General features: G+C 49.0%; 6 protein-coding genes across 6 annotated transcripts; 3 read left to right on the forward strand and 3 right to left on the reverse strand.

Annotated features, from left to right (window-relative positions):
- Positions 1-385: 385 nt before the first annotated feature.
- Positions 386-3,132, reverse strand: TGAM01_v201285 (hypothetical protein; the record flags this gene model as incomplete). The annotated part of the gene is made up of 8 exons (XM_018809119.1): positions 386-489; positions 557-669; positions 737-1,636; positions 1,699-1,950; positions 2,018-2,305; positions 2,377-2,623; positions 2,693-2,923; positions 3,033-3,132. 8 exons carry the CDS (start codon positions 3,130-3,132, stop codon positions 386-388), a joined length of 2,235 nt encoding a protein of 744 aa, XP_018657694.1.
- Positions 3,133-3,291: 159 nt separating this feature from the next.
- TGAM01_v201286 (hypothetical protein) lies at positions 3,292-7,613 on the forward strand (the record flags this gene model as incomplete). Its single annotated transcript, XM_018809118.1, has 4 exons — positions 3,292-3,489; positions 3,530-4,511; positions 4,571-5,359; positions 5,419-7,613. The coding sequence occupies 4 exons, from the start codon at positions 3,292-3,294 to the stop codon at positions 7,611-7,613; spliced, it is 4,164 nt and encodes a 1,387-aa protein (XP_018657693.1).
- A 392-nt stretch (positions 7,614-8,005) lies between these two features.
- Positions 8,006-9,748, reverse strand: TGAM01_v201287 (NAD(P)H dehydrogenase; the record flags this gene model as incomplete). Its single annotated transcript, XM_024548733.1, has 2 exons — positions 8,006-9,522; positions 9,649-9,748. The coding sequence occupies 2 exons, from the start codon at positions 9,746-9,748 to the stop codon at positions 8,006-8,008; spliced, it is 1,617 nt and encodes a 538-aa protein (XP_024406549.1).
- A 2,472-nt stretch (positions 9,749-12,220) lies between these two features.
- TGAM01_v201288 (hypothetical protein) lies at positions 12,221-13,560 on the forward strand (the record flags this gene model as incomplete). Its single annotated transcript, XM_018809116.2, has 3 exons — positions 12,221-12,615; positions 12,704-12,827; positions 12,907-13,560. 3 exons carry the CDS (start codon positions 12,221-12,223, stop codon positions 13,558-13,560), a joined length of 1,173 nt encoding a protein of 390 aa, XP_018657691.2.
- A 294-nt stretch (positions 13,561-13,854) lies between these two features.
- On the reverse strand, positions 13,855-14,997 carry TGAM01_v201289 (zinc-regulated transporter 1; the record flags this gene model as incomplete). Its single annotated transcript, XM_018809115.1, has 1 exon — positions 13,855-14,997. One exon carries the CDS (start codon positions 14,995-14,997, stop codon positions 13,855-13,857), a length of 1,143 nt encoding a protein of 380 aa, XP_018657690.1.
- Positions 14,998-20,489: 5,492 nt separating this feature from the next.
- On the forward strand, positions 20,490-22,076 carry TGAM01_v201290 (AAT family amino acid transporter; the record flags this gene model as incomplete). Its single annotated transcript, XM_018809114.1, has 1 exon — positions 20,490-22,076. The coding sequence occupies one exon, from the start codon at positions 20,490-20,492 to the stop codon at positions 22,074-22,076; it is 1,587 nt and encodes a 528-aa protein (XP_018657689.1).
- Between the last annotated feature and the right edge of the window lie 945 nt (positions 22,077-23,021).

Below are 23,021 nucleotides of genomic sequence, written 5' to 3' on the forward strand. Positions count from 1 at the left end.
CTGATGCGATCTGAATATGAGAGTTTGTCTCATACCTGGATGATCAAAGAGAGCGCTGACAACTGTCTCCTGGCTACCATCACATCGTGCTACGCATGATTGATGAGTTTCACTCGTAGAGATGTCATTATAATCATTTTGTAGTCTATATGCGTGTGAATCCACTAATCGAACAACAGCCCCCTACTCTACTACAAACGAACGAGCGAAAACAAAAAGCAAAAACACCTTCTTAGCCTTTTGTCGTACTATGGGGTATTCGTCATCATCGTCATCCATAGTTGCCAACTTACTTTCTACGTTTACAAACCAAAATCGAGAAAGGAAAAAAAAAAAGACAGGAAAGAGAAATAAACACTACGTCGTACAATCTGCTGTACAAGAATTAAAAGTAGTACTGCTGCTGGTGATTTTGACCAGGTGGCGGCTGTGCCAAGAAGTCGAAATTGAAGGCATCCATGCCGGTGTTCCACGGGTCAGGGGGAGATTCTGCACCATCAGTCAGCTTCCTTTTGTCTATAAATGGCAGACTGGTGCGGTAACGATCATCACTTACCAACCCAGATAGAATCGTAGAGTTCCATAGGAGCATTGAATTGCATCGGGTCGACGATAGGCGGGATGCCATCCATAGCAAGATTGCCAGGCATTTGCTGAGGATAGCTCATCCTAGTATAACAGAGTTAGCTTCAAATGAGATTCTAGAAAAAAAAAATGAATTCCCTCCTTCACTTACGCAGACATGTCCTGTATCGATGAGCCGTTCTGCATCTCGGCCATGGCCATCGCCGCGTCTTCGCGAGGATCTGCACCCGGCGGCAAGGGGCGGAACGAAGGATTCGAAATCATGGCATTATAATTGCCCTGGCTATTCAGTCCAAGATGCAGCAAGGGAGTTCGATTACCGCTGGCAGCGGCAGACATGTCACCATCTCGCTTAAGGCTCGACATGTTGACTTGGCCATGGTCGTAGATGTTTTTGAGTGCGGTAAGTGCTCTCCACAGGGGACCTGAGAGCTCGATGTCCTTATCTGTCTTGGCTACATGAGCCTCTGGGGAGCTAACATCCTTGGCTGCCGTTGCAGAAAGAGCTTCAATTAGATCTCCCTGGAGCTGTCGCACTTCAGGGTCCGACTTGGTATCGGAAAGGAGACCAAGCAGCAAAGCTGACGATAGACCGTGGTAAGTAAAGGCCCAGCTTCGCGTCGGGATTACCGAAAGCTGATGCATGGCGAGGAACATCTTGACCGTGTCGGTCAAGTTGACCCTGCACTTCTCCGAGAGAGCTGCTTTTTGAGCTGGGTCAAAGGGACAGTCCCTTCGAAGTGCCGGTCGACACGCCACAGATATGACAAAGGACGTATGCAGGTGGATGGCAAAGAATTGGAGCCGGTCCAACGCTGTCTTGCATTTTTCCTTGTCCTGCATATGGGGGGCCGCACGTTTACGTAGCTCTTCGACCGCCTCGCAATTTTCAATAATCTGTTCGTAGCTGGCGGTAGCCATCACATCGGGGTTGAGTCGGCGCGAAATGATCTCGACGAGGTTGTACATCATTTCCAAGTAGGTGTAGTTTCCAATGGCTGCGTCCACGATCTGAGGAATTGGACAGCTCGGGATATTCGTCATTGAGCTCCTACGCATGGTCGGGATTAGCATCGCATTCTACATCTCGTCGACGAAAAGGGGCGGATTTACCGGTCAAATGATAGAGATGTCAAGGCATCATGCCACACGCATGTCCACCATAGCCTGCGTCGAATCATCTCCTTGGACTTGGCGGCGAGGGGTGAGCTTTCGCGGCTGCCACGAATTGCCGGGCGATGTAGACCCAAGGACTGGGCGAGACGGCATGTAAGGCCCGTGAGAGCCCACGATGCCTCAGCTTTCATGTCATTGAGAAGAACAAAGTTGGTCAACAGTAACGCTTGGATCGAGTCAAACGATGGTCTGCATAGGCCATTGTTAGCGAGACAAGCTGGGGAATATTAAAAAAGCGCAAAGCATTGTGACTCACCTTAACAAAAAGTTTGCTAGCCGGAGCAAATGGAAGGAGATTTGGATGTACTTTTGCGAATCCTTTGTGCGAACGTGATACGGCGATTCATGGTACTGGGACCCAACCGCCAAGACTGCGAAGAGAATCGCAAGCCAGGAAGCTGTCACCGGTTTTGATGATCTGCCAGTCTTCGAAGCACTTCGAGATCGATCCTCCAAGTATATCATGAGGTCAGATTCAAGTTCGTCGATATCAATGACAAAGCCCCAGAAAGGTTGCGGAATTTCTTTGTAGGTACGGAACAGCCTATTCAAGACGACATTAGTGTCAAGGTTTTCATCACATATGGGCAATGTGATTCAACTGCGGTGACATACTTCATGACCTCTCTGTCTGACGGCAATTCGGTAGCGATATCTCGAGCAATTCGTTGAAGGTGATGAGATGACATGAGAGGAAAGGGCGCCGAGGTATCAAGCCCCAGGATGGAGCGCATGTCCCGGCGGATACTGGTTCCATCGTCCTTGTCATTTGGCGATTGCTCTCCAAGCAAAGCCGGGATGCTGTTTTGTCCGACATAGCGATCAGGTACTGATTCAGCATCCTCTTGGTTGGTGGAGATGCCTACGTAACATGGTCAATCTATGAATACGTGCCGTCAACCGGGCGCATGCGACGATGCCATTGACTTACCAATTGTTGGTGGCCAGCTATCCCCGCGCTCGGCTTTCACATTGTCATCTCCATCAGAGAGTGAGCGCGCCCTCTTGCGGCTGTGAGAAGCAGTGGCGGCGTGCTTGCCCGCCGATGATCGATTCGGCTTGTATGAACAGAGCTGAGGGTGTTCGCGCTTGACGCAGTTCTCGCAAGGCTGCTGGTTGTCACACTTCACCTTGCGCTGGCGGCACGGCCAACACGCGGTCCCTGCAGCTGCATTAGTCGCGCGGCAACTATACGAGAGCTTGGGCGAGTCTCAGGAGAGAAAATTTGCACAGTATTGAGCTGCGCAATTGCGGCTGGGAGATGTCCTTACCATACCGAACTTTCCGATGCGAGTGGATGATGCGGCTCGCCTCCTCAGGTGTCAGATCTTCGACCGGCACCTGCTCGTCCGCGTCGGCACTTTCAGTCATGATTGGGGTTGATGTAAGAATCTTAACGCAAAATCAGTTTCAATTGCATGCAGTGGAGTCGATTGTCCAATGAGTTTGTGAGTCGTCCCTAAGTCTGGTGCACTTCATCAACGCCGAACTCCGAGCATCTCCACGAGAGCAAAGGGCGGAGGATAGAGAATGCCTGAGCTGAGGGCGGATCATCTGGCGGTCCGCAAATTTGCCTCACGCCAAGCAGAGATGCACGTGATAATCCTGCACGTGAAAGAGCTTTTGGGCTGGGGTGCTAGCCCAGCCGTTCCCGCGATGGCGGGGTATCGCCGAATGCCACCAGCTAAATGCGATACGAACAGACCCTACGAGTCAGAAGCTAAGCTGGTAAGCTTTATGCTAACTGCTATACTGATGCTAATCGTAGTGGCTCCAGGGCGCTGGATATAAAATGGCGTCAGGCCCGTTGGGGTCTCGTCCGCACAAGAAATCTGTCCAAGAGCTGGACCGTATTATTCGGAGGCTCAATGATACCTTTGCGCTGCAGCTCAGCAAGCCCGATGTGACGCTCTCGCCTCGCAAGTTTCGAGAGCGCTATCGAAGTGATGAAGAGGCTCGAGTTGAGGATATATACCGGAAAATCCAGCAATTGTACTACACAGGAGATGATCGGCTAGCCGCATATATCGGGCATTTCGAGCAGCGTGGACGCATCATCTTGTCTGAGTCTGCGTCACGGAGTCCCGGTAACTGCACACCTGCAGCAAATCGAACGCTGCTTCAGAAATGTTTGCTAGATATCCTCTGCGAAGTAGATGACCCAGAATCGAGGCCATGGACCAAGAGAGAATCCGAGGTCATACAGGAGGTTTCTCCAAAACGGGCCAGAGGCCATCTATACGAGCATCATGATGCCGTGGACGCCCTTCCAGTTCGCTCTAGGGAGTCGTTTGCGAATATTAGCACGGTGGTTGCCTCCGGGAGCCGCTCTGTGAGTCGCTCTCGAGGAGAAGCTTTTCGGCCATCTTCTCAGCAGAGGTCCTTTGATCGGACATTTCTCTCGACTCGAACATCATTTCATTCTGAAGTGTTTTCAACCCAAGCGCAAAATGTGTCTTTTATTAGTCAAACATCTGTTGGCTCTGAATTGCCGAGTCGTTCAAATAACTACCCATACTCACAAACCACAGTAGCCGACTCTTCCTCAGAAGCGACTGGATCAAGTGAAGATGAAATACCGAAAAGATTTTCTGACTTCTCTCTTCGCGAGGAAGAAAGACCCAGTGGCCGGTCCCAGTACCCGAACAGTTCGCAGTCTCAGATTCCTGCGTCTTCATCAAGTCAATTACGTCAAAATAGCAGTGATTGCAATGGCAAACCCTTGGAAGAAAGGTTTGCTAAAATTTGGCGTAGGTTTTCGCGTTTACTAGTAGTCTTGCGGATTGTAGCTAATAAGAGTATGAGATAGCCAAATTACCTCATCCTGAATTAACTGAAGCACCCCTCGCTGTCATCTGGGAGATTACCAGAGCTGCTCTTCACTGCAACGTTTCACTGGATCGATTCGATATATTGTATCAACCGAGCGACAAATGGCACGATCAGCACAGTCTGAGAGATACAATCTCCAAGCACCCTCTCTTCCACGGCAAAAGCTTACCTCCACCTAGCGACTCGGCTTCGTGGGAAACGGCATTAGGCACATTCCAAACCAAAGTGAAGACGATAGTGCTCTCGGCAGAACTGGTTTATAACCAGGATGAAACTGGTCCACTGTATATTCTTCGCCTGAATCCTTTAAAGCTCGATGTAGGCCATCGTCTGGCGCGTCGATTCGGTGCCGACCGCTTCCTCGAGATAATTTTTCCACCACCGTCTGCATCAACGGATGGCAAACCAAAGATCATCGACGACGATAAAGATAGCCTTAAAAAGATTGTAGACTGGCTCATTAGATCTTGTCATTATTTCCTTGGACGATTTTGGAGACCATACTTTGTTCGCCCCGCAAAACCAAATAAAGGTTCGGTGACGAGCAAAGGCCCCCCTTCCGCGAGATTATATCTTTTTGCTTATGACGGCGATTTTTTTCGTCCCCCCAACACTGCAGATGGTATTCCGCTGCTGCAGGAAGCACATGAGATTGACAATCGCAAAAAGATGAGGCTTAGTGATCTGCTGCGATGGGCGGTTAACATCGATGACATACGGAATAGGGAACAGCCTATTACTAAATTGTTCTCTCGTTTAACACTAAGTGAGTTATGATATCACGTCTCTGCACTGAGGACGACCGCATTGACAGAACTGTAATAGGTCTGAGTCGAACCTGGCCCACTGTTGAACTCGAACGGCATCAGATTCGCATCCGACCCAAGGACTTGGGGACCGGTAAGATGGTGATGAATGATGGAATTGGCCGCATCTCGCCAAGCCTGGCTAAGAAAGTCGCCGAGTTGCTTGGGCTGACGGATTGCCCGAGCTGCTTCCAAGGCCGATTAGGAAGTGCAAAGGGCATGTGGCTGATTGATGTTGACAGCGAAGGCGATTTTGAGGAAGACTTTGAAACAGATTGGATCGAAATATATCCGTCACAAAGAAAATGGGAATGCGATTTCAAAGATGTGCACCACCGAACTTTTGAGATACATAACTGGCCTGCAGAGCTGAGATCGGCTTCTTTAAATCAACAATTCATCCCGGTGCTGGAAGCGCGGGCAAAGGACTCGGGGTTAATGCGGCGGGTAATGTCTTCGCACTTACAGAGAGCCCTGAACGCCGAACTTGGAGAGCAAACGGATGCGATGAAAGACACCATGAGTCTTCGATTATGGATTCATCAATCCGGACCATCAAGGAACGATCGGCTGTTGGATGGGTCTGCAAAATTTCTAGGTGGTCTGCCCAATGATAGTGCCGATAAAGTGGCTTTTCTGCTTGACTCTGGGTTCGACCAGAAGAGGTTGAAGTACCTGAAGGATGCTGTTTTGGGCATCTACCAGAAGAAGGCTGATACTCTGAAGACCAAGATGAACATCACCATTCCCTGTTCGGCGTACGTCTACATGGCTGCTGACTTCTCATCTACTCTCGAGGAAGGAGAAGTACATCTTTCCTTTTCCACAAAATTCCAGGTTGAAGGATTCTCAGACACGCTGCTGGAGCAGATGGATATTTTGGTAGCGAGAGCCCCAGCCCATTTACCGAGTGATATCCAGAGAGTCAGAGTAGTATCTCGACCTGAGCTTCGAAAACTGAAAGATGTCATAATATTTTCAACAAAGGGATCTGTTCCTCTTGCCGACAAGTTGTCGGGCGGCGATTACGACGGCGACATGGCGTGGGTATGCTGGGATCAAAGCATTGTGCAGAATTTTGAGAATGCTTCCGTACCAGAGCAGATGGATTTCATTAAAGCTGGATATCTACGCAAAAATACTACAAAATTTACGAATTTATTCGACACTGTAGCAAATGGCGACTACAATCAGAACGCACACAACACATCTAAGCGCCTCGAAGATGCTTGTTTGGAATTTATATCTCAGGCGTTTTTGTTTAATCTACAACCTTCATTCTTGGGCCGATGTACAAAGTATAAAGAAAGGCTCTGCTACATGCGGAATTCGGTTCAAGACAAACATGCTATTCATTTAAGCCAATTGCTTGGCTACTTGGTTGATCAAAGCAAGCAGGGCATTGAGTTTACCGATGAAGACTGGAAGCGATTCGTCAAAACACAGCTTGGAATGAAGACTCTGTTTCTCGATGATCCTGAATATTCGAAAGAAAATGGGGAGAGGCCTCGTGTCAAAGGCCGGTTGCATATTCTTGATTACCTGAAGTTTGATGTTGCGAAGCAGGTGATTGAGCATGTCTTGACAGAGCTGACCAAGGAAACCAATACCTATGGCGCAATCAACTTTGACGGAGACCTTGTCAAGCTGTACAACAAGTATGAAGAAAAAGCGAGCGGGAAAGATGAAGACGCTTCATACTGCATACAGCTGCGAACGCATCTCCAAGATGAGATTGAGGCACTTCGGGACGAGTGGACTGTCAGAATGCAGAAGGGGGGCAAAGGAGCAGAAACCTATCCGACTAAAGTAGAGGCTTTATATCAGAAATGGCTCGATATCAAACCTCCACAAGAGCTACTCGCAAGCGGCCGCTTTCCAGAGCTACTGCCTGACCCTACCAGAGACTCTGCAACAAGTGGCTGGGAGCTCCTCAAGGCTTCAACTACCTTCAAAAGATATGACAACTCTTCATTTGCTTGGATGATGGCTGGCAAGCAACTAGCCTACCTCAAAGCGATGGCGCATCGCGCTCCTGGAGAAACGTCCAAGGTGTTGATGATACCCGAGATGTGGGGTATCTTGCGGCCGGACAAGAAATTGATCATGTCTCTTTCTGCGCAGCGAGAGGCTGCTCGGGATTCGGAGAGTGCACTGGCTCTCGAAGAGGTATATGAGTATGACGATAATGGTACTGTTATTGACGATGCCTGAGTTTGCGAAGGGCTGTGCAACAGTTGGAAATACAGACTGTGATTTGTTATTGGAAGTGCGAATTCTGCTTGGACAAATTTCCTACTTTTTTTGTTATATGCGTGAGTCATGTTGGTACAGAAGTTAGAGTTTGGACGACATGATACGAATAATGAGAAATGACCTTTTTTTTTAACAGTTCAAGATACCCTATCTTGCTGCATTTGCGAAACTGCTAATGTCTTAGAGAATAGGCTTACGTGCACAGAGATTGAGTACGGAGATAATGACTATTTAAACATTCGTTGGCAATACATTCGACCCTTTTTCCCTGGGCGATCAAGTAAAGTGGTGTGGTTAACGTTCAGCGTACGAACACTTTTCTATAATACAAATGGAAACTTTCCTATTCCTCAGAACCGTGATATATCCCGCCCAAATACCCAATTCACAAACCAATACACCGGCACCATGAGCTTATTACGCACGCTCATGCTCCTCGTCAGATATGCTCCTCGCCACACTATCCATGCCACCCAGCCACGTAGTGTGTCCGCAGAGCTTTGATGAATCGCCTTCCAACCGCCCAGGTACGTTAACGTGCCCCAGTTGCGGAACTTGAATGGCTTCGAAACACTCTTGATATCAATGGACTCATCGGTGCTTCTGTTGAGTTGCCTCGCTAGATGCGCTGCTTGTTGAGAGGCGACTTGAGCTGTTTTGGGCAACGACTCGTTACCCTCCACTACTGCGCAATCGCCAATCACAAATACATCTGGCAAGACTGGTGCCGCTGTAGATATGGCAGTTTTGTTGGAGTCACTGATCTTGTTATCAGTTATGCGGGCACGTAGATAGCCGTCTGTGACGATACCACCCGTTCTGGGGTCTTTCAAGAGGTGACTTTTTGGCGCCTCTGCCTCATTAACAGCCGTGAATTGCTTGTTGACCATTTGTTCCACAAACGGGTTCTGCATCAGCCCTGTGCTCCAGACAACTAAGCCAGCTTCAACCTCTTTATCTCCATATTCCTTGATCTTGATGCTCAGGCCGCCGTGTGCACTTCCGAGTGTTCCGTCGGCTGCCCTGATTTGCTGAAGGTGATGCTCAGTACGGACCTGGATGCCCTGCCGTGCAAATACTTCCATGGCATACTGCGCCAAGGCTTTATCAAACATGGGCAGCACTTTGGGCGCAACATCGTATACGGTAATGCGCACAAGGGGCATCAGCTCCGGGTAGATTTTCTTCAGATCCTCGTGAATCAGGTCGTGCAGTTCCGCTGCAAACTCGATTCCCGTCGGTCCGCCGCCAACAATGACGAAATGGAGCAGCGATTTCTTTTCATCTTCGGTAAGCGGCTTTCCCGCTGTCTTGCCATCTTTGCCGCCTGGAGAAGCCGGATACGAACACTGCTCGAACAAAGAGAGCACCCGTAATCGGATTCGTCGTGCGTCGCCAATATCTCGCAGGAAATGCGCGTGTTCTCGCACACCCGCTATGCCAAACGTCTGACTGTAAGCACCGACGGCGATGACGAGCTTATCGTACTCTACATCGAAAACCTCTCCCTTGGGTGGTCGGGTTTCTGTTGCTACTTCACTGGCAGCTGTAGATGCTGAGATCGGTGATAGATCATGCTGGAGCTTGTCAATGGCATTGGCCTCAACACGGATCACCTTGCGAGAGAAATCGACATCGTCGGCCCAACCTTGATAGAAGCGTAGGCCCCCTGGCGCACGGCGGACGGGCTCTAAGATGGCGCGGAATTCGAGGGTGCCGACTGATGTTGAAGCGAGTAGTGGCGTGAAGACAAAGTAACTGCGAGGTGAAATGACGACTCGTTCGTACTTTGCTGGGTCGAGGGTCCGAGCAAAGCTATATCCTGCCCATCCAGAGCCCAGAATCACAACACGCTTTTTTTTGGTGTCTTCGAAAAGATTGTATTAGCAAAGGGTCCTTCAAGACTGGAAATTATCGGATGAAGAGACAGATCCTGGTTTAGAGAGAAATATGTCACCTTTCTTTGACTTTGGCTCAATACTATAAGATCTACTGTTTGAGTGAAGAAATGTGACGGCTTTAAAGAGCTTCGCCTGTTCTGTCGAAGTTGTCAATTGACGAGCGTTTCGGCGTATGCAACCTCGAGCTATCATTTTGGAATGGATATGTATAAATTAAAGGAACTGCCAAGCTGCCGGAGCAAAGGAGCTTGTTATGAAGAGAAACTTTCAGGACGCTGACTCGGGCTGTCCGGTGATGTGTTATAACGATCAAGTGACGTCACTTAGAGCATTCCAGACAAATAAGCTTATGAAATCGTTTAATGAGAAAATGAGTATAAGAGTCGTTAATATTTCAATTCTAATCAAGTTGAGCTTGCATTGCAGCACTATTAGTGGTTTATATCACAGTCGCGAGTCATCCTGGCAAGGGTCAGTACGCTCCAATAACCACCAATTCCTTCTGATAACGCAATTATCCATCTATTTTTTTTTTTTTTAGACAGCCCCTTTCTCGGGATTCTTCCTTTCTCCGTCCGTAAAATTGATATGGTTAGGGGCAGCTGGTCCGTTCCGAGTCTTCGGGCATTTTCGAGATTTTACGCCCCGTTGCAGCAGCTACAGAATCCGAAGAGCTACACCGTAAAAGTGGAACCAACGGGCCGCTATGGCCAACGAAAAAGTTACGGAGCAATTTTTGTCAGAGGAGATTTTATAAAGCGTCAAAAGACAGTCCTTACCTCTCTTTCAAAAGTCGTCAATATTGTTCGTGTGCCTTGTGGCAATCTCAACGATATAGATCACCAGCGGCATTACTCGCCGAAATATAGAAAGTTCTGGCAATACTGGGAACAATGTGACTAATCTGCCCTGGCCACTTAATTTCCTGGCTTCAACCGGGTACACCCGATATTTGGAGCCTCCTGACAGAAAAACATTTTTGACAACTTAATTGGATGGGGAATAAAATATTACCTACGCATGATCGATAAACTCTCTCCCTTTTTCTTTTTTTTCCATATAAGCTTATAGTTGTTTACTAGCAATTGTTTCGGTAAGAAAAAGAAATTGCATACAGAGCTGTATTCTACATTATACAGATGCTACGATGCTGTATGAACATAAATTGTATACACGTGTATTGATTTCAGCCGATATATTGGAATTCTCTCCATTTGAACTAATAGGATAACTATTCTAAGTACTGGGATTAAATACATTGCATCTCCTAATCGATGGATACCCTATACGAGAAGCTGCTTCCCTTAGCAATGATATACTATAGGTTATGTTTCTATGCTATAGGCTTCATGGTGCGAGGACTGTCGATGGGGCTTTGCCTTGGTCGAATAATTCTCAAGCTTATATATCAACATTAACACCTCTCTACTATGCATCTAATCTCCCCATGGTATTATCATAAACGTCTATGGCATTTGTTTGATGAAAGCAATGGCCGACTTGTTGCAACGAAGGTTTGTTCTTCAAAGAAATTAATAGAATATCGTTCTGCAACTTTACTGTGAAAACTTAGTTGAAGCAGATATTATTACAAAGATGTCGATGTAAGCTCAATGCAATGCATGATATCAGCGATAGTTAAGCGTGGGTCATTTTGCTACCAGCCGAGGCTTTCCTGCATTTGCCGCGCAGTCCATCCAGCTATAGGGACTAGCATTGGATGAGTCGAATCGCCATCACCTCAAACTAGAATTGCATAAGGAAGCTGCCCAAATTCCATCCATGGCCAATTGGTTGGCTGGATTTCCCATGCGAACCTAAGAGGGGCAATTGTCGACCCAGCAGGGCAGAAGAAGACACCGCCAAATGGCCGCGGTAGACTTCCTAAACATGAGTGCGGTGTTATATATTTCACGCATTTCGACCAATAGAAAGCTCGTTTCACCCTCCGAAACCAAGGCGGCACCAATACTTCATACCTACCCACTGTAGCCCTGCCGAATCGCCGAAGCTGCTAGGAGATAAGAGGCCGAAGGAGACTCTCGGGCCGCCGATTAAATTCTGACCACTGAATAATCCGTGACTGAATAATACAGTTACTGCCATCTCATTTGTAATGCGACATGCCCCCCGCTATCCGTCCGGATCTACCCTCCGGACTAAAGAAAAAAATGTCAGCCCTTTCTTTACATGTAGAGAATCATAGATTCAGCCCAAGAAGAGGGGCTCTAGTTAATTTTAGTCACGGCAAATGTCCATGGATTTTTGATGCCATATTCCTAGTAACCCTAGCATAGACGTATAGCCGCGTATTGCAGCTAGTGCAACCTCTTAAACATTCATTAATTGCCAGATCTAGACAATGATGAGGGGGCCAATCATACTGAGGTCCAGATACGATATAAAAAGAAAAAAAAAAACAACTTGCGACAATTCTTTTCATTCTTCTCTTAGCGGACCACGAATAACTAAACACATAATTCGATCTAGAAGTCTTGTTTCCTAATCCAGATCGCCTCGGCAATTTGCTTAGAAATATAGCGTCATCTCCTCCATCCTGGCGGGCAGTCACGCAACCAGCGGCTCCCAAGCTATCATTCGAGGAAGCGGTTAGATCCACCACACGAAAATCGGCGTTATGAGGTGTTACTCCGCACGCAGAAAATGTATAAGATGAAACTTGTCGCAAACTCTTTTCGCAGACCGCTTGCCTCATTGACTAAACCGACGAATTCACCGTTTCACCTCAGACCGTACTCTATTACCAGGAACTATATCATTATGGGAGCACCTCAGACGAGCAAGGCTATCATCAAGATTGCGCCGGGCAAGGCAGCTATTCAAGAGCTGCCGACCCCAAAAGTTCGCGATGGACACGTAATTGTCAAGACAAAGGCCGTCTCTATCAACCCTACCGACTGGAAGAGCCTTCACAACGATAAAGAAGCAACAATTGGCACAAAACTTGGATGCGATTTTGCGGGTGAAGTGGTTGAGGTCGGTGCTGGAGTTAGCAACTTTAAAGTCGGTGATCGAATTGCTGGTCTCTCTCCTGGAGCGTAAGTCTTCTGCTCTGGCCTCTGTCTGTTTCGATAGCAGAGAAATGTAGTGGGGCATTTTCATCGGGAACTAACGTGATAATTGCAGAAACATTCTTCAGAAAGAGGATGGCTCATATGGAGAGTACCTGCTCACTCAGGCAGATGTCCAATTCCACAACCCATTGAGCGATGAAGAGGGAGCGACTCTGGGAGTTTCAGTTTTCACAGTTGTACGTTGATATATCTATCGAACATTCCTGATTTCTAGTTTCCGGTTTGCTAAAGGTCTGTCCTCTTAACACCATTTAGGGCCAAGGTCTATACCAAAACCTGAAGCTGCAGCTACCCACAAATCCCATCACCACACCTACCCCAATTCTCATCTACGGTGGAAGCACCGCCTCCGGTCTCTGGGGCATCCAGTTCGCCAAGCTCTCCGGCTACAAAGTCATCACCACTGCCAGCCCCCGAAACTTTGACTACCTAAAGTCTCTAGGAGCCGACGCCGTCTTCGACTACAACTCACCCACCGTTGTTGGAGACATTATTGCTGCTGCTGGCGGCGAGCTGGCCCTCGCCTGGGACTGCATCTCCGAAGGCGAGTCGTTCAAAATCAGCGCGGCGTCCATCTCGCCAAAGGGCGGGAAATTAGGCCTGCTGCTCCCCGTCAATGTCGACGAGGTCCACGCCATCAACCCCAACATTGAAAGCGCGGTGACCATGGCCTACAGCGTCTTTGGACAGCCCTTCCAGAGAGGCCTTTCCAGCGAAGGGAGCCCCGAAGACAACGAGTTCGCAAACAAGTTCAGGGACATTGCGGAGCCGCTGCTCCGAGAGGGTAAGCTCAAGGCTCCCAGGATCGAGGTCAACCGCGGCGGCAGCGGCCTTGAGGGCGTGTTGGTGGGCTTGGAGGAGTTGCGCCAGGGCAAGGTCAGCGGGGCAAAGCTCATTTACACGATCTAGATGATGGCAATGATGCAACTGAAGTGAACTTTATGAATTGAGACATATGTGCCTATAAATGCAACCAGAATGCAAAGCGCGATGCATTATCAAATTGGAAATGCTCCAAGTACATGAAGTCCCAGTCCGTAAAACCAAATGTGTGGAAGCTGGTATGCAATCTAAATCCTTCTCCCTTTTGATACAAAAGTCTTGCATGCTCGTGTGCATGCATTCTCAAATCCTCGCCATGGGTATCTTTGTCTCTTCCTATAGCCATTTTATCCATCGTATGCTTCATGCTCTCACCCGCCTTTAAGCCCACTTTCCAAGCAGCGCCATGATTGCTATGCCGAGGTACATAGAAACGAGCATGAATGTCAGACGCTTCTTGTCCTGCGTGCGATACGGGTTGAAGAGGAAGTCGCGCGCAATCATCTCGACGAAGCCGGTGTAGATGAGGATACCAGCAGAAATCGAGTCGAGAACGCCAGACACGACGTTGGCGGTAAAGGAGCCACTGTTGTATGTAGTCCGCAGACCGAGGCCGATGGCAATGGCGATAGGAGTCGTCAATCCATAGGCAGCGCATAGAACCCAAGGCATCCACTTAAAGCGCCTGGGGAAGGGAATGACACTCAAACGGGCGCCAATACCCAGGCCTTCAAAGGACTGGTGGAAGACGATGACTGCATACAGAGTGCTGAACTCATCGCCAGCAACACCGAGGTTGAGGCCGATGATGACACTGTGGAAGAGAACGCCAAACTCTAGAATCAGGAAGGCCGCGATTTGAGACTGAAAGCCCAAGGCTACTTTCTCGGAATCGCCTTCAAGGTCCTTGAGTTCCTCCACGTCGAAGTCATCGCTAGGCTTGTCGCTAGGAGCATGATCCCTTACTTGTTCGTTGGCCTTTGCATTGAGAGGAGGAATAGCGCCATCCTGGTCAGCCGAGTGCAGTCCTTGGTGGGTGTGAGCATGACGGCTATCAGTGATGGTGTCTTCGACTTCAACATGGGCCAGCTTGAATTTTCTGTCGACGTAGTACTCGGCCAAGAAGTCGAGCAGGAAGATGAGCATGGCCGAAGTCAGAGCCAGGGCAGGGGGCCAGCTGTATTCAGCCCAGCCGCCAGTCATGCCAACGCAGCTCGCCGGCCCAATCTCCTCATAGGCCGGATCAAGAAGATGAATGAAGGCTGTGGCGATGATAACGCCGGCGCCAAAGTAGCGCGCAAAGAGGTAGACATAGAGGGGGATCCGCAGGCGTCGAACGCGGGTGGCCAGGACGGGGAAGAAGGTCACTGCCGTCGAGACGATCAAGATGACAAACAGCGCCGAAACTCGCACGCCGAGGCGTCCATTGTACTCGTTGCCGCCGGCGTTGAGGTAGCAGATGATGTCTCGGGGATCAGCCGAGTCGAGGTCGACGGACTGGGGGTTGAAGTCTGCGTCCGCCATGGTTGCTCAAAGTTTGGATAACCAACAGCAGTAGATTTGGCAAGCAAAATGAGATGAGATGATGCCTCGACTGAACGAAAAGAAAGAAGAGAGAGGGTGGGATGGGACGGTATTTGAAGCTGCAGCCACGGGCGGATTCCTTTCTGTAGTTTAACCCAAACTTTGGTCTAGCAGGGCGCCCGCACCACATGCCAGAGACGAGGCTGGCCAACAAACGGGCCACGGCTCAGCGTCTCCAGCAAGCATCCGTGCAGTGGAGATGCTTTTTGGCGTCTTTGAATTGCTATTGGGTCGCGCGGATGGCCTGGTGCCGGGTCTGCGCTGATAATTTCACGTAGTGAGAACCATGATGGCCCAGCTTGGATACCCAAGAGCAGCTTCTCACGGCTCCCTGCGACGAGGCCTTGGGGGTGGCAACATCTCACGTTGAACAGAGTCAGGCAAGGGGTTCGGGGCTTCAAGTTTTTTATAGGAAAGATATCCAGCCACTGTTGGCTTGGCGCTGGAGCTGAGGCATCACGCGCGGTCCAACTGAGACACCTTTTTTTTATATTTAGATTTTCGGGCTACACTTTGACGTTTCTTGGGTTTTCCACCACGTGCAAACAAGATGGAGTTTGTGGCACGCACGAAAAGAGGAGGCAGAGGGCAGTGTTTTGATACTTCCCCACTACAAATTGCGCGATGTGATAACGAGACGTGAGTTAGTATGGAATCTTTGTTTTTCCTCTGCTCGTCGGCGACTGCGGCTGAGAACCCTGATGGTCACACAAAGTCCCATTTGTGGTGGTGAGAACCTTGATGGCCCGCGGCCCCGCCAATCAGAGCGCAGCGAAATAAACGTCAGAGCTAGCATTGAACTGAAGTCATTCTGGAGCGATGGACCAAATTTTGTATGCGCGGTTACTAATAGGATTTGTGCGTGCTATTGGGAGCTGAGGTCGAATTGTGGCTTGGGCGTTGTCGCCTCGTGCGCATCAGGGCTGATGGTTGGCCCTGGCGGCGCAGTTCGCTGGCAATTGGCGAGCGACAAGGGTTTTCATCGCAGATGATGATTTGACCAAGAAGAGAGTTCCTCTTAGTTTATTTGAAACCAGAGAAAGAAAGCTCAAGTGTAACTCAGCCGACCTGGGTTGAGAGAAAAGTCTCCGAATCGGGCAACGTACATGATGATGGTTACATGACACAGAGCGCCAAGTTGGTGATACAACCACGATGTTGTTAGGTACGTAGCGGATAATAACAGGAGGATTCGAACAAGTGGAAATAAAGCGGGATACGTAAACTTTTTCAGATTGTTATGTGTAGAAACAGATAAGTGCCTTTCGTGTAAGTAATCGCGCATGTATCTAGCAATGTTAAGGAGCTTATACATGTATGCTGCCTGGCCGCTACAATCACCTCCGATATAACTCTCATGCTAGTTAGCGAGTAGAACATTTTTTCTCATAAATCATATTTAGAGCATGTTACTCTTTGTATAGATTAATTCTTTTAGATTCGCCCGAGACAGGGGCAGGGTCATCCCTAATCCTCTCGGGCATGAACAGGTATGAGCTTCGGCACTATTGTACAACAGCCCTGCCCCTTGTATTTCTTGTACCATTGTCTTGTTTTTTTTTTTTAGGTATTATGCGTTATCACCAGTACCGTAGCACCAAATTTCTATGGAGTACAGCTACACAATAGACTTGACTAAAGTTCCGAAGGGCGCACAAGACATTCGCCTTTCCCAGAGCCTCATCGTCCAGGTACAACACTGATTTGTATTCTTTATTTGAGCTATCTATTAGTTCATGAAAACTTTCTAAAAAGCTCTTTTTTCATCCTCCAACCGCCATTTGGTCATATTTTGCACGTTTTCGACAAATCCGTGTGGATCCTCGGCTTCCAGCCTTCATCTCGTGGGGCCAAGCCCCGGTAGTTGCGGCAGCCACCCGCGCGGGCCATTTGGACGCTATTCCGGAATCCGGCCAATCTTTGCATCGCGCTAAGCATCACGTCTTTTGTCTCAATCGCCAGGGTCAGATCGAAGGGCGTTGTCAAGAGGTTAAACCAACGTCAGTCTGTCTTTGATTATGTGGCTGTTGATGCATTCTATAGACATGGTGAGCATGAGCCAGTAATTGGCAATTGAAGGCTACACACTTGGCTTGATATTTTGTACTGCTTGCCTGCAGCAGGATCATCTTATATCTTATCACACTCACTGATGACATGTTTCTGAAAGGACGTCGCGCCAAATCCGTGCGAATAAGATGGAAGTAGCACAAAGAAATATTTTACGTTCATTTATTTGATTTGTAGTGATTATGTATGGAAGTCTCAACAAGTCTCAGGTAACTCTGGTCTCTTCCTCTGGTTATTGACAATACTCACAGAATATGCTCTGCTCAGAACCCACACGTAATACGCCACATGTCAACACATAATGAGAGACAAGAGCTAGCAATTTCTTGTATATTTATTACAATTGCCAGGTGACCGTCATTAACAACAAAGCCCATTGCTATTCGACTCGCTCTCTGAGGACTAGTTAATAGTCATATCTCTCTTAAACTGTGTTAATATCCCTCTATCAGTCATATTACTAAGAGTGATGGGCCAAGTGTTTTCAATTCTTGCTAAAGAAAACAATGATAATCGTCATCAAAGCTCCATCGATCTGATCAACTTGATCAACTTGGTCAGACGCTAAGCGAGGATGGCGATAATGTGCTCCCTCCAATTCATAACAATACTATTCAATAGCCATCAGAGTCATAAGTCACCAAGGCTTCACTGTAGTGTATATAACGACATCATAACGCAAAAAGTATGTCTATTTGTCTCAGCAGCATATACATATAGACAGCGAATTCGCTACATTATAACCAATAACGATTCATCTTTGACAATGCAGTACTTCAATTCCACCAATAGCGTAATAGCTCGACAGGCCACTAAACTATCTGGTAGAACGACTGTTGTTCTTCTCCTATTTGTTAGTCGCCTATCCAGCCTTTAGCACAGACCGCGACTTCACCGACGGGCATATGCGAAGTGGGACTTGTCTCGAGAGCTACGGCTCTGAAACACTCAATGCAATGCTAGGGATATTGTCAAAGGAGACTGTAGCACTGCCCTTGAGATGCCACGGTTGTCATATTGATAAACAGTACCCAGCAAAGAGGCAAATTGGCGTGTATCAATAGGAAATTCATAAATTCGCGTGTCAACTCCTAAGGATAACGTATAGGTCTAGACAGTGGAATGAGGCTATACGATGCTGCTTATCTCAGCACATGAACGTACAAGGATTCTCCCAAAAGTTCTCCCGACACGCCTTCCATTCATGACTCGGGAATTATTGGAATACGCGCGCTGGGCGATTGCAGATACCTATTACACACGTAATCACCGACTACGGAGCGCTGCGATTAGATCTAGCGTTTATGTCTCCACCCGCGACGAGGAGAGTTCGTGGAGTCGGACAAACGAGTTCATCTCCCAAACGCGCCAGATAACCTCTCCAAATGTAAGATTTCGATAAGTTCCCGACTCGGACCTGCGCAAAAACGAACCAGGTCCCCAAGAGCCAATCACCCCACTAAACCAGGTCGGTTCCCTTCGGGTTACTGAGCACACAGCAAGCATCCAAATGATGTGCAGATGCGGCGCAAACAGGTAGCGAGAGGGCGTCTCAGCCGCCTCACGAGATCAACGCCCGACATGTAAATCCAGGCATCTCCTCAACGACGACGACGTTTCTCTTGGTAACAAATATCCACCAACAGCCCGATGCATCGCAGCAGTGTGGAGAGAAAGGTATCCTTAATCCCAACTCTATCACCGCTGCAAGACGCAAGACCTGGGGAAGCGGCATGGCCTGCCCATGGGGATGCTGCGCTGCCGAGGACGTTAATACGTAATAGCTGCAGCCAGATTTGGAGGTTGGGCTGCACATCGGCCGTATCGTTGCTGCTTGCTTGGTCTCCAGACGCGGGAGCTGAGTGGACCTGTGTGGAGTTGCGTTCTGATTCATACGCAAACGAGCCTGGCTGATGAGGATTCACTGGCCGTGTCTGTTTGTAAACCACCAGACTAATATCAACTGGACTAGCCTTTTCATTATCTTCCCAGACATAGTGCCTTTCCCCCGTAATACGACAGCCGGGGTCAAGCAGACCTAAAGTCTTTTGCCATGCTTATCACCTGTTGTTCATGCTGCCGTCCATGGGTTGCGTCGGCGCAGAGGCAGAGTCTGGAGAAACACCCGCAGCTACAGCGTCACATCGCCCGTCCTCGGAGTCGATTATGCTTGCTAGCTGATATTCCTGATGCTGCTAGGCCCAGCACTCGCGTGGTCAGGCTCTGCATTAGAGGCGGCAAGTAAAGTTGGTGCCATCATCGCCAGCGCCTTCACAATCAACCACAAGAACGCCGAGATCCATCCCGCACACACGACTCTCTCGCCGAACCCTTTTTCAGCGGTGGCCAAAAAATGAAGATCCAAAAAGGGCATCAGGGCACACCAATGAAGGGGAGAAGAAAAAAATTCAATTCCAGGTTTTGCCTCCAAGACCCAGTTTTGCAAGTCAATGATTGGCCTTGGCCGCGGCAATGCCGATGGCGCTCCTCTAGCACTATGAAAACGCGCGCGCAGTTTTTTTCTTCCGCAGCCACCAAAAAAAGAAGCCGTGAAGGAAGCCAAGCGCTAGAGAACACCGCTAGAAGATGCAGAGAAGCTGTGCCTGGTATGTATTTTCCGCTGGCTACGCCCTTAAAACTACATGATCAGATTGTTAGTTGATTTGGTGAGTTTGCCGTGCTTGGCCGCATGTCCGGATCTGGAAAGTGGCTTCAAACTGGAGAACGACTGGTATGAGCATGAGCCCCAACGAGAACAACCGCACTTCACAATGACGCAGATCAGAGAAGAGAGAGAGAGAGAGAGAAAAAATAGGTAAAATAGGGCCTACGTAGGGTCGGATCCGACCTCCTCGACTCGCTATCACGGCGTTGCTGTGCCGAGACGGTGCTAGCTCCATCAAACTCTTCATCGGTTGATGGGGCTTATATGGGGCGAAAGTGAGGGTCTCGCCAGGCTCAGTCAAGCTGATAAGCTGGACTGCTGGGTAGTGTAGCAGTAGTCGAGTAACGTTGATGTGGTCGAGCATTGAAAGGGCCGAACGACGGTTGTAAACCATAAAGATCTGCCCGTCTGCTGCCGACGCGTTTTCTGTCTTCTTCTTGGCTCTCTCTTTCTCCAGCTTTTCGTCCCGCGTATGGTGTTTTGATATTGATTTGGGTGACCTCCTCTCTCACCCTCCATCATCATACATACCTACTTCCTTAATACTACCTGCTGCTCTCGTGCTCGCCGCCGACCCTCCGGACCGATCTCGTTTCCCCTCTCCCCTTTGACTCATTGACTCATCATTTTCGAGTCCGATTTTTTTTCTACCTTTTTTCAATCTTGCTCTCTGTTTTTCAAAGAGTAAAGGAAAAAAATGGCGTTCGAATCGTCTTCCCCCGTGGGAGGACCGCTGGTGTCTGACGAGAAATACGTCCAAGGCATTAGCGACAAGCCCGTAGGCGATGGCCCGAACCACGACATCGCGGCAGGCCAGGCCGGCGAAGAGGGCCTGAAGCGTGAGCTCAACTCGCGCCACTTGCAATTCATCGCCATCGGTGCTGCGCTCGGTACGGGTCTGTTCCTGGGTATTGGCGGTGCTCTGTCCAAGGCCGGCCCAGGCTCTCTCTTCATTTCCTTTTTGTTCCTCGGCAGCGTCGTCTTCTCCATCATGGTGGCGCTGGGAGAGATGGCGTCATACATTCCCGTCACGGGAGCCTTTACTGTCTATGCGTCTCGGTTCATGGATCCCACGCTGGGTTTTGCCATGGGTTGGATCTATTGGTTCAGTTGGGTCATCACCATCGGTCTGGAATTGACCGCTAGTGGCCTCATTATCCAGTACTGGACTGAGTCTGTCAGCATCGGAGTCTGGATTGCCATTTTCTGGGTGGTCTTCACAGCTGCGCAGTTCCTGCCGACCTTCATCTTTGGCGAGATGGAGGCCTACCTCTCCAGCATCAAGGTCATTACCATCATCGGCTTCGTCATCTTCGGCATCTGTGTCAACGCTGGTGTTGGTGACCAGGGCTACATTGGCTTCAAGTACTGGAGAGAACCTGGTGCTTTTGCTGAGTACATGGTTGATGGCGCCATTGGCAAGTTTGTTGGTTTCTGGACTGTGCTCATCACCGCTGGATTCAGTTTCCAGGGAACAGAGCTGGTCGTCATCGGTGCTGGTGAAACGGCCAACCCTCGCAAGACCATCCCGTCTGCCATCCGATGGACGTTCTGGGCCGTCTTCCTGCTCTTCAACTGCACCGTATTCTTCGTCGGCATCAACGTGCCCTACGACAACCCCGACCTCCAGAACGGATCGACCAACGCCTCGGCCTCGCCTCTCGTCATCGTCGCCAAGCTTGCCGGCATCCAGGCCCTTCCCTCCATCATCAACGCCGTCCTGCTAACCGCCGTCCTGTCCGCCGCCAACTCGGACATCTTCTCCAGCAGCCGTATCTTGGTTGCCATGGCCGGAGAGGGCCACGCGCCCGCCTTCTTCAAGAAAGCCAACCGATACGGAACTCCGTACTACGCCGTCGCCGCCTGCTCGGCGTTCGGACTGCTGGCCTTCCTCAACCTGTCCAACAACGGAACAGTTGTGTTCAACTGGCTGCTAAACATCACGGCCGTCGCCGGCTTCATCAGCTGGTCCCTCATCAACCTGTGCCACATCCGGTTCATGAATGTGCTCAAATACCAAAACATCCCCCGTGACGAGCTCCCATACAAGGCCCCCTTCCAGCCCTACCTCTCGTGGTTCGGCTTCGGCTTCAATCTCCTGATTCTGATCACAAACGGCTTCACCGTCTTCATCGAGTGGAACACGAGCAACTTCTTCGCGTGCTATGTTAGCGTCATTCTCTTCATTGTCCTCTATGTCGGCCACAAGATTGTCTACAGGACCACGTGGAAGTGGATTCCCCTTGCAGAGGTGGACATTTCCAAGGGCCGATCCGATATGTGAGCGAAGGGCAGTGAGGGATGATTGATGATTCGGAGTAAATTTTTGTATGCGGTCATAGCGGTAATAATTGTATTTTTATGTTTCATGAGTGTCATGATCTACAGGTAGTAATTGATACCCCATATTAAAAGGAATCTTTCTGTGCTTATTGTCTCGTGTCGAATGCCGTCTCGTTCGCATCTTTGGGTGCTCTCTTCTGTAGCCTCCTATTGAATCCGGGGATGTCATGTTGCCAAGCAATGGTGGGGTTTTAGAAGAACAAGTCTCCAGAGAAGAGGAGAACTTTGGGGTTAAATATCTCAGGTCTCAAAAGGCAATGCTGTATTTGAAGTCGGTTCTTGGTATTTCTCCACAAGAGCTCTATCACATGTCAGAGACTAGCAACTTCGTGCAACTCCAAATCGCGCGTTCGTATTGTTTTTGTTGGGCAGTCATTCAATCTGTTGAAATTATGCGGTACTACTGGCACTGGTTCACAATGCGCTAAACTCAGGGGGGCAGAGATATTCCCGTAATAACCATCTTTTACAATACCAGCTGTCAAAAAGAAAAAGAGCGTGAAGCGGCGAATAAGGTTTGGAAATTACAGTTGTGACAGTGATTCGAATATTAATCAACGAGATAATGCGAAAGAGGCTGCAGTAAAAGTTTTCCCCCACCATTCCCCAAACCGCCAGATAAGCCAAAGAAAAAAAGAGATTGCCTGCAAGCTGCAAAAGGCACGCGACCTCGAGCCGTCTGTGGAGTGCTCGCCTTGCCAGCACAGAGGGCTAAGCTTGATATGGAACCGAATCTCTGAAGCAACGTTGGCCTTTTCACGTGTAAACAGAGGCCAATCAGAGCCAACAGCTGCAGATTATCAGAACAACAAGCCCCGAAAAGACCCACGACGGCGGATTTAGCATGGACTTTTCAATTGATACAGTAGAGGCACTGCCTAGCATG

Source organism: Trichoderma gamsii (assembly GCF_001481775.2).
Source record: "Trichoderma gamsii strain T6085 chromosome Unknown Scaffold_3.2, whole genome shotgun sequence".
NCBI lineage: Eukaryota > Fungi > Ascomycota > Sordariomycetes > Hypocreales > Hypocreaceae > Trichoderma > Trichoderma gamsii.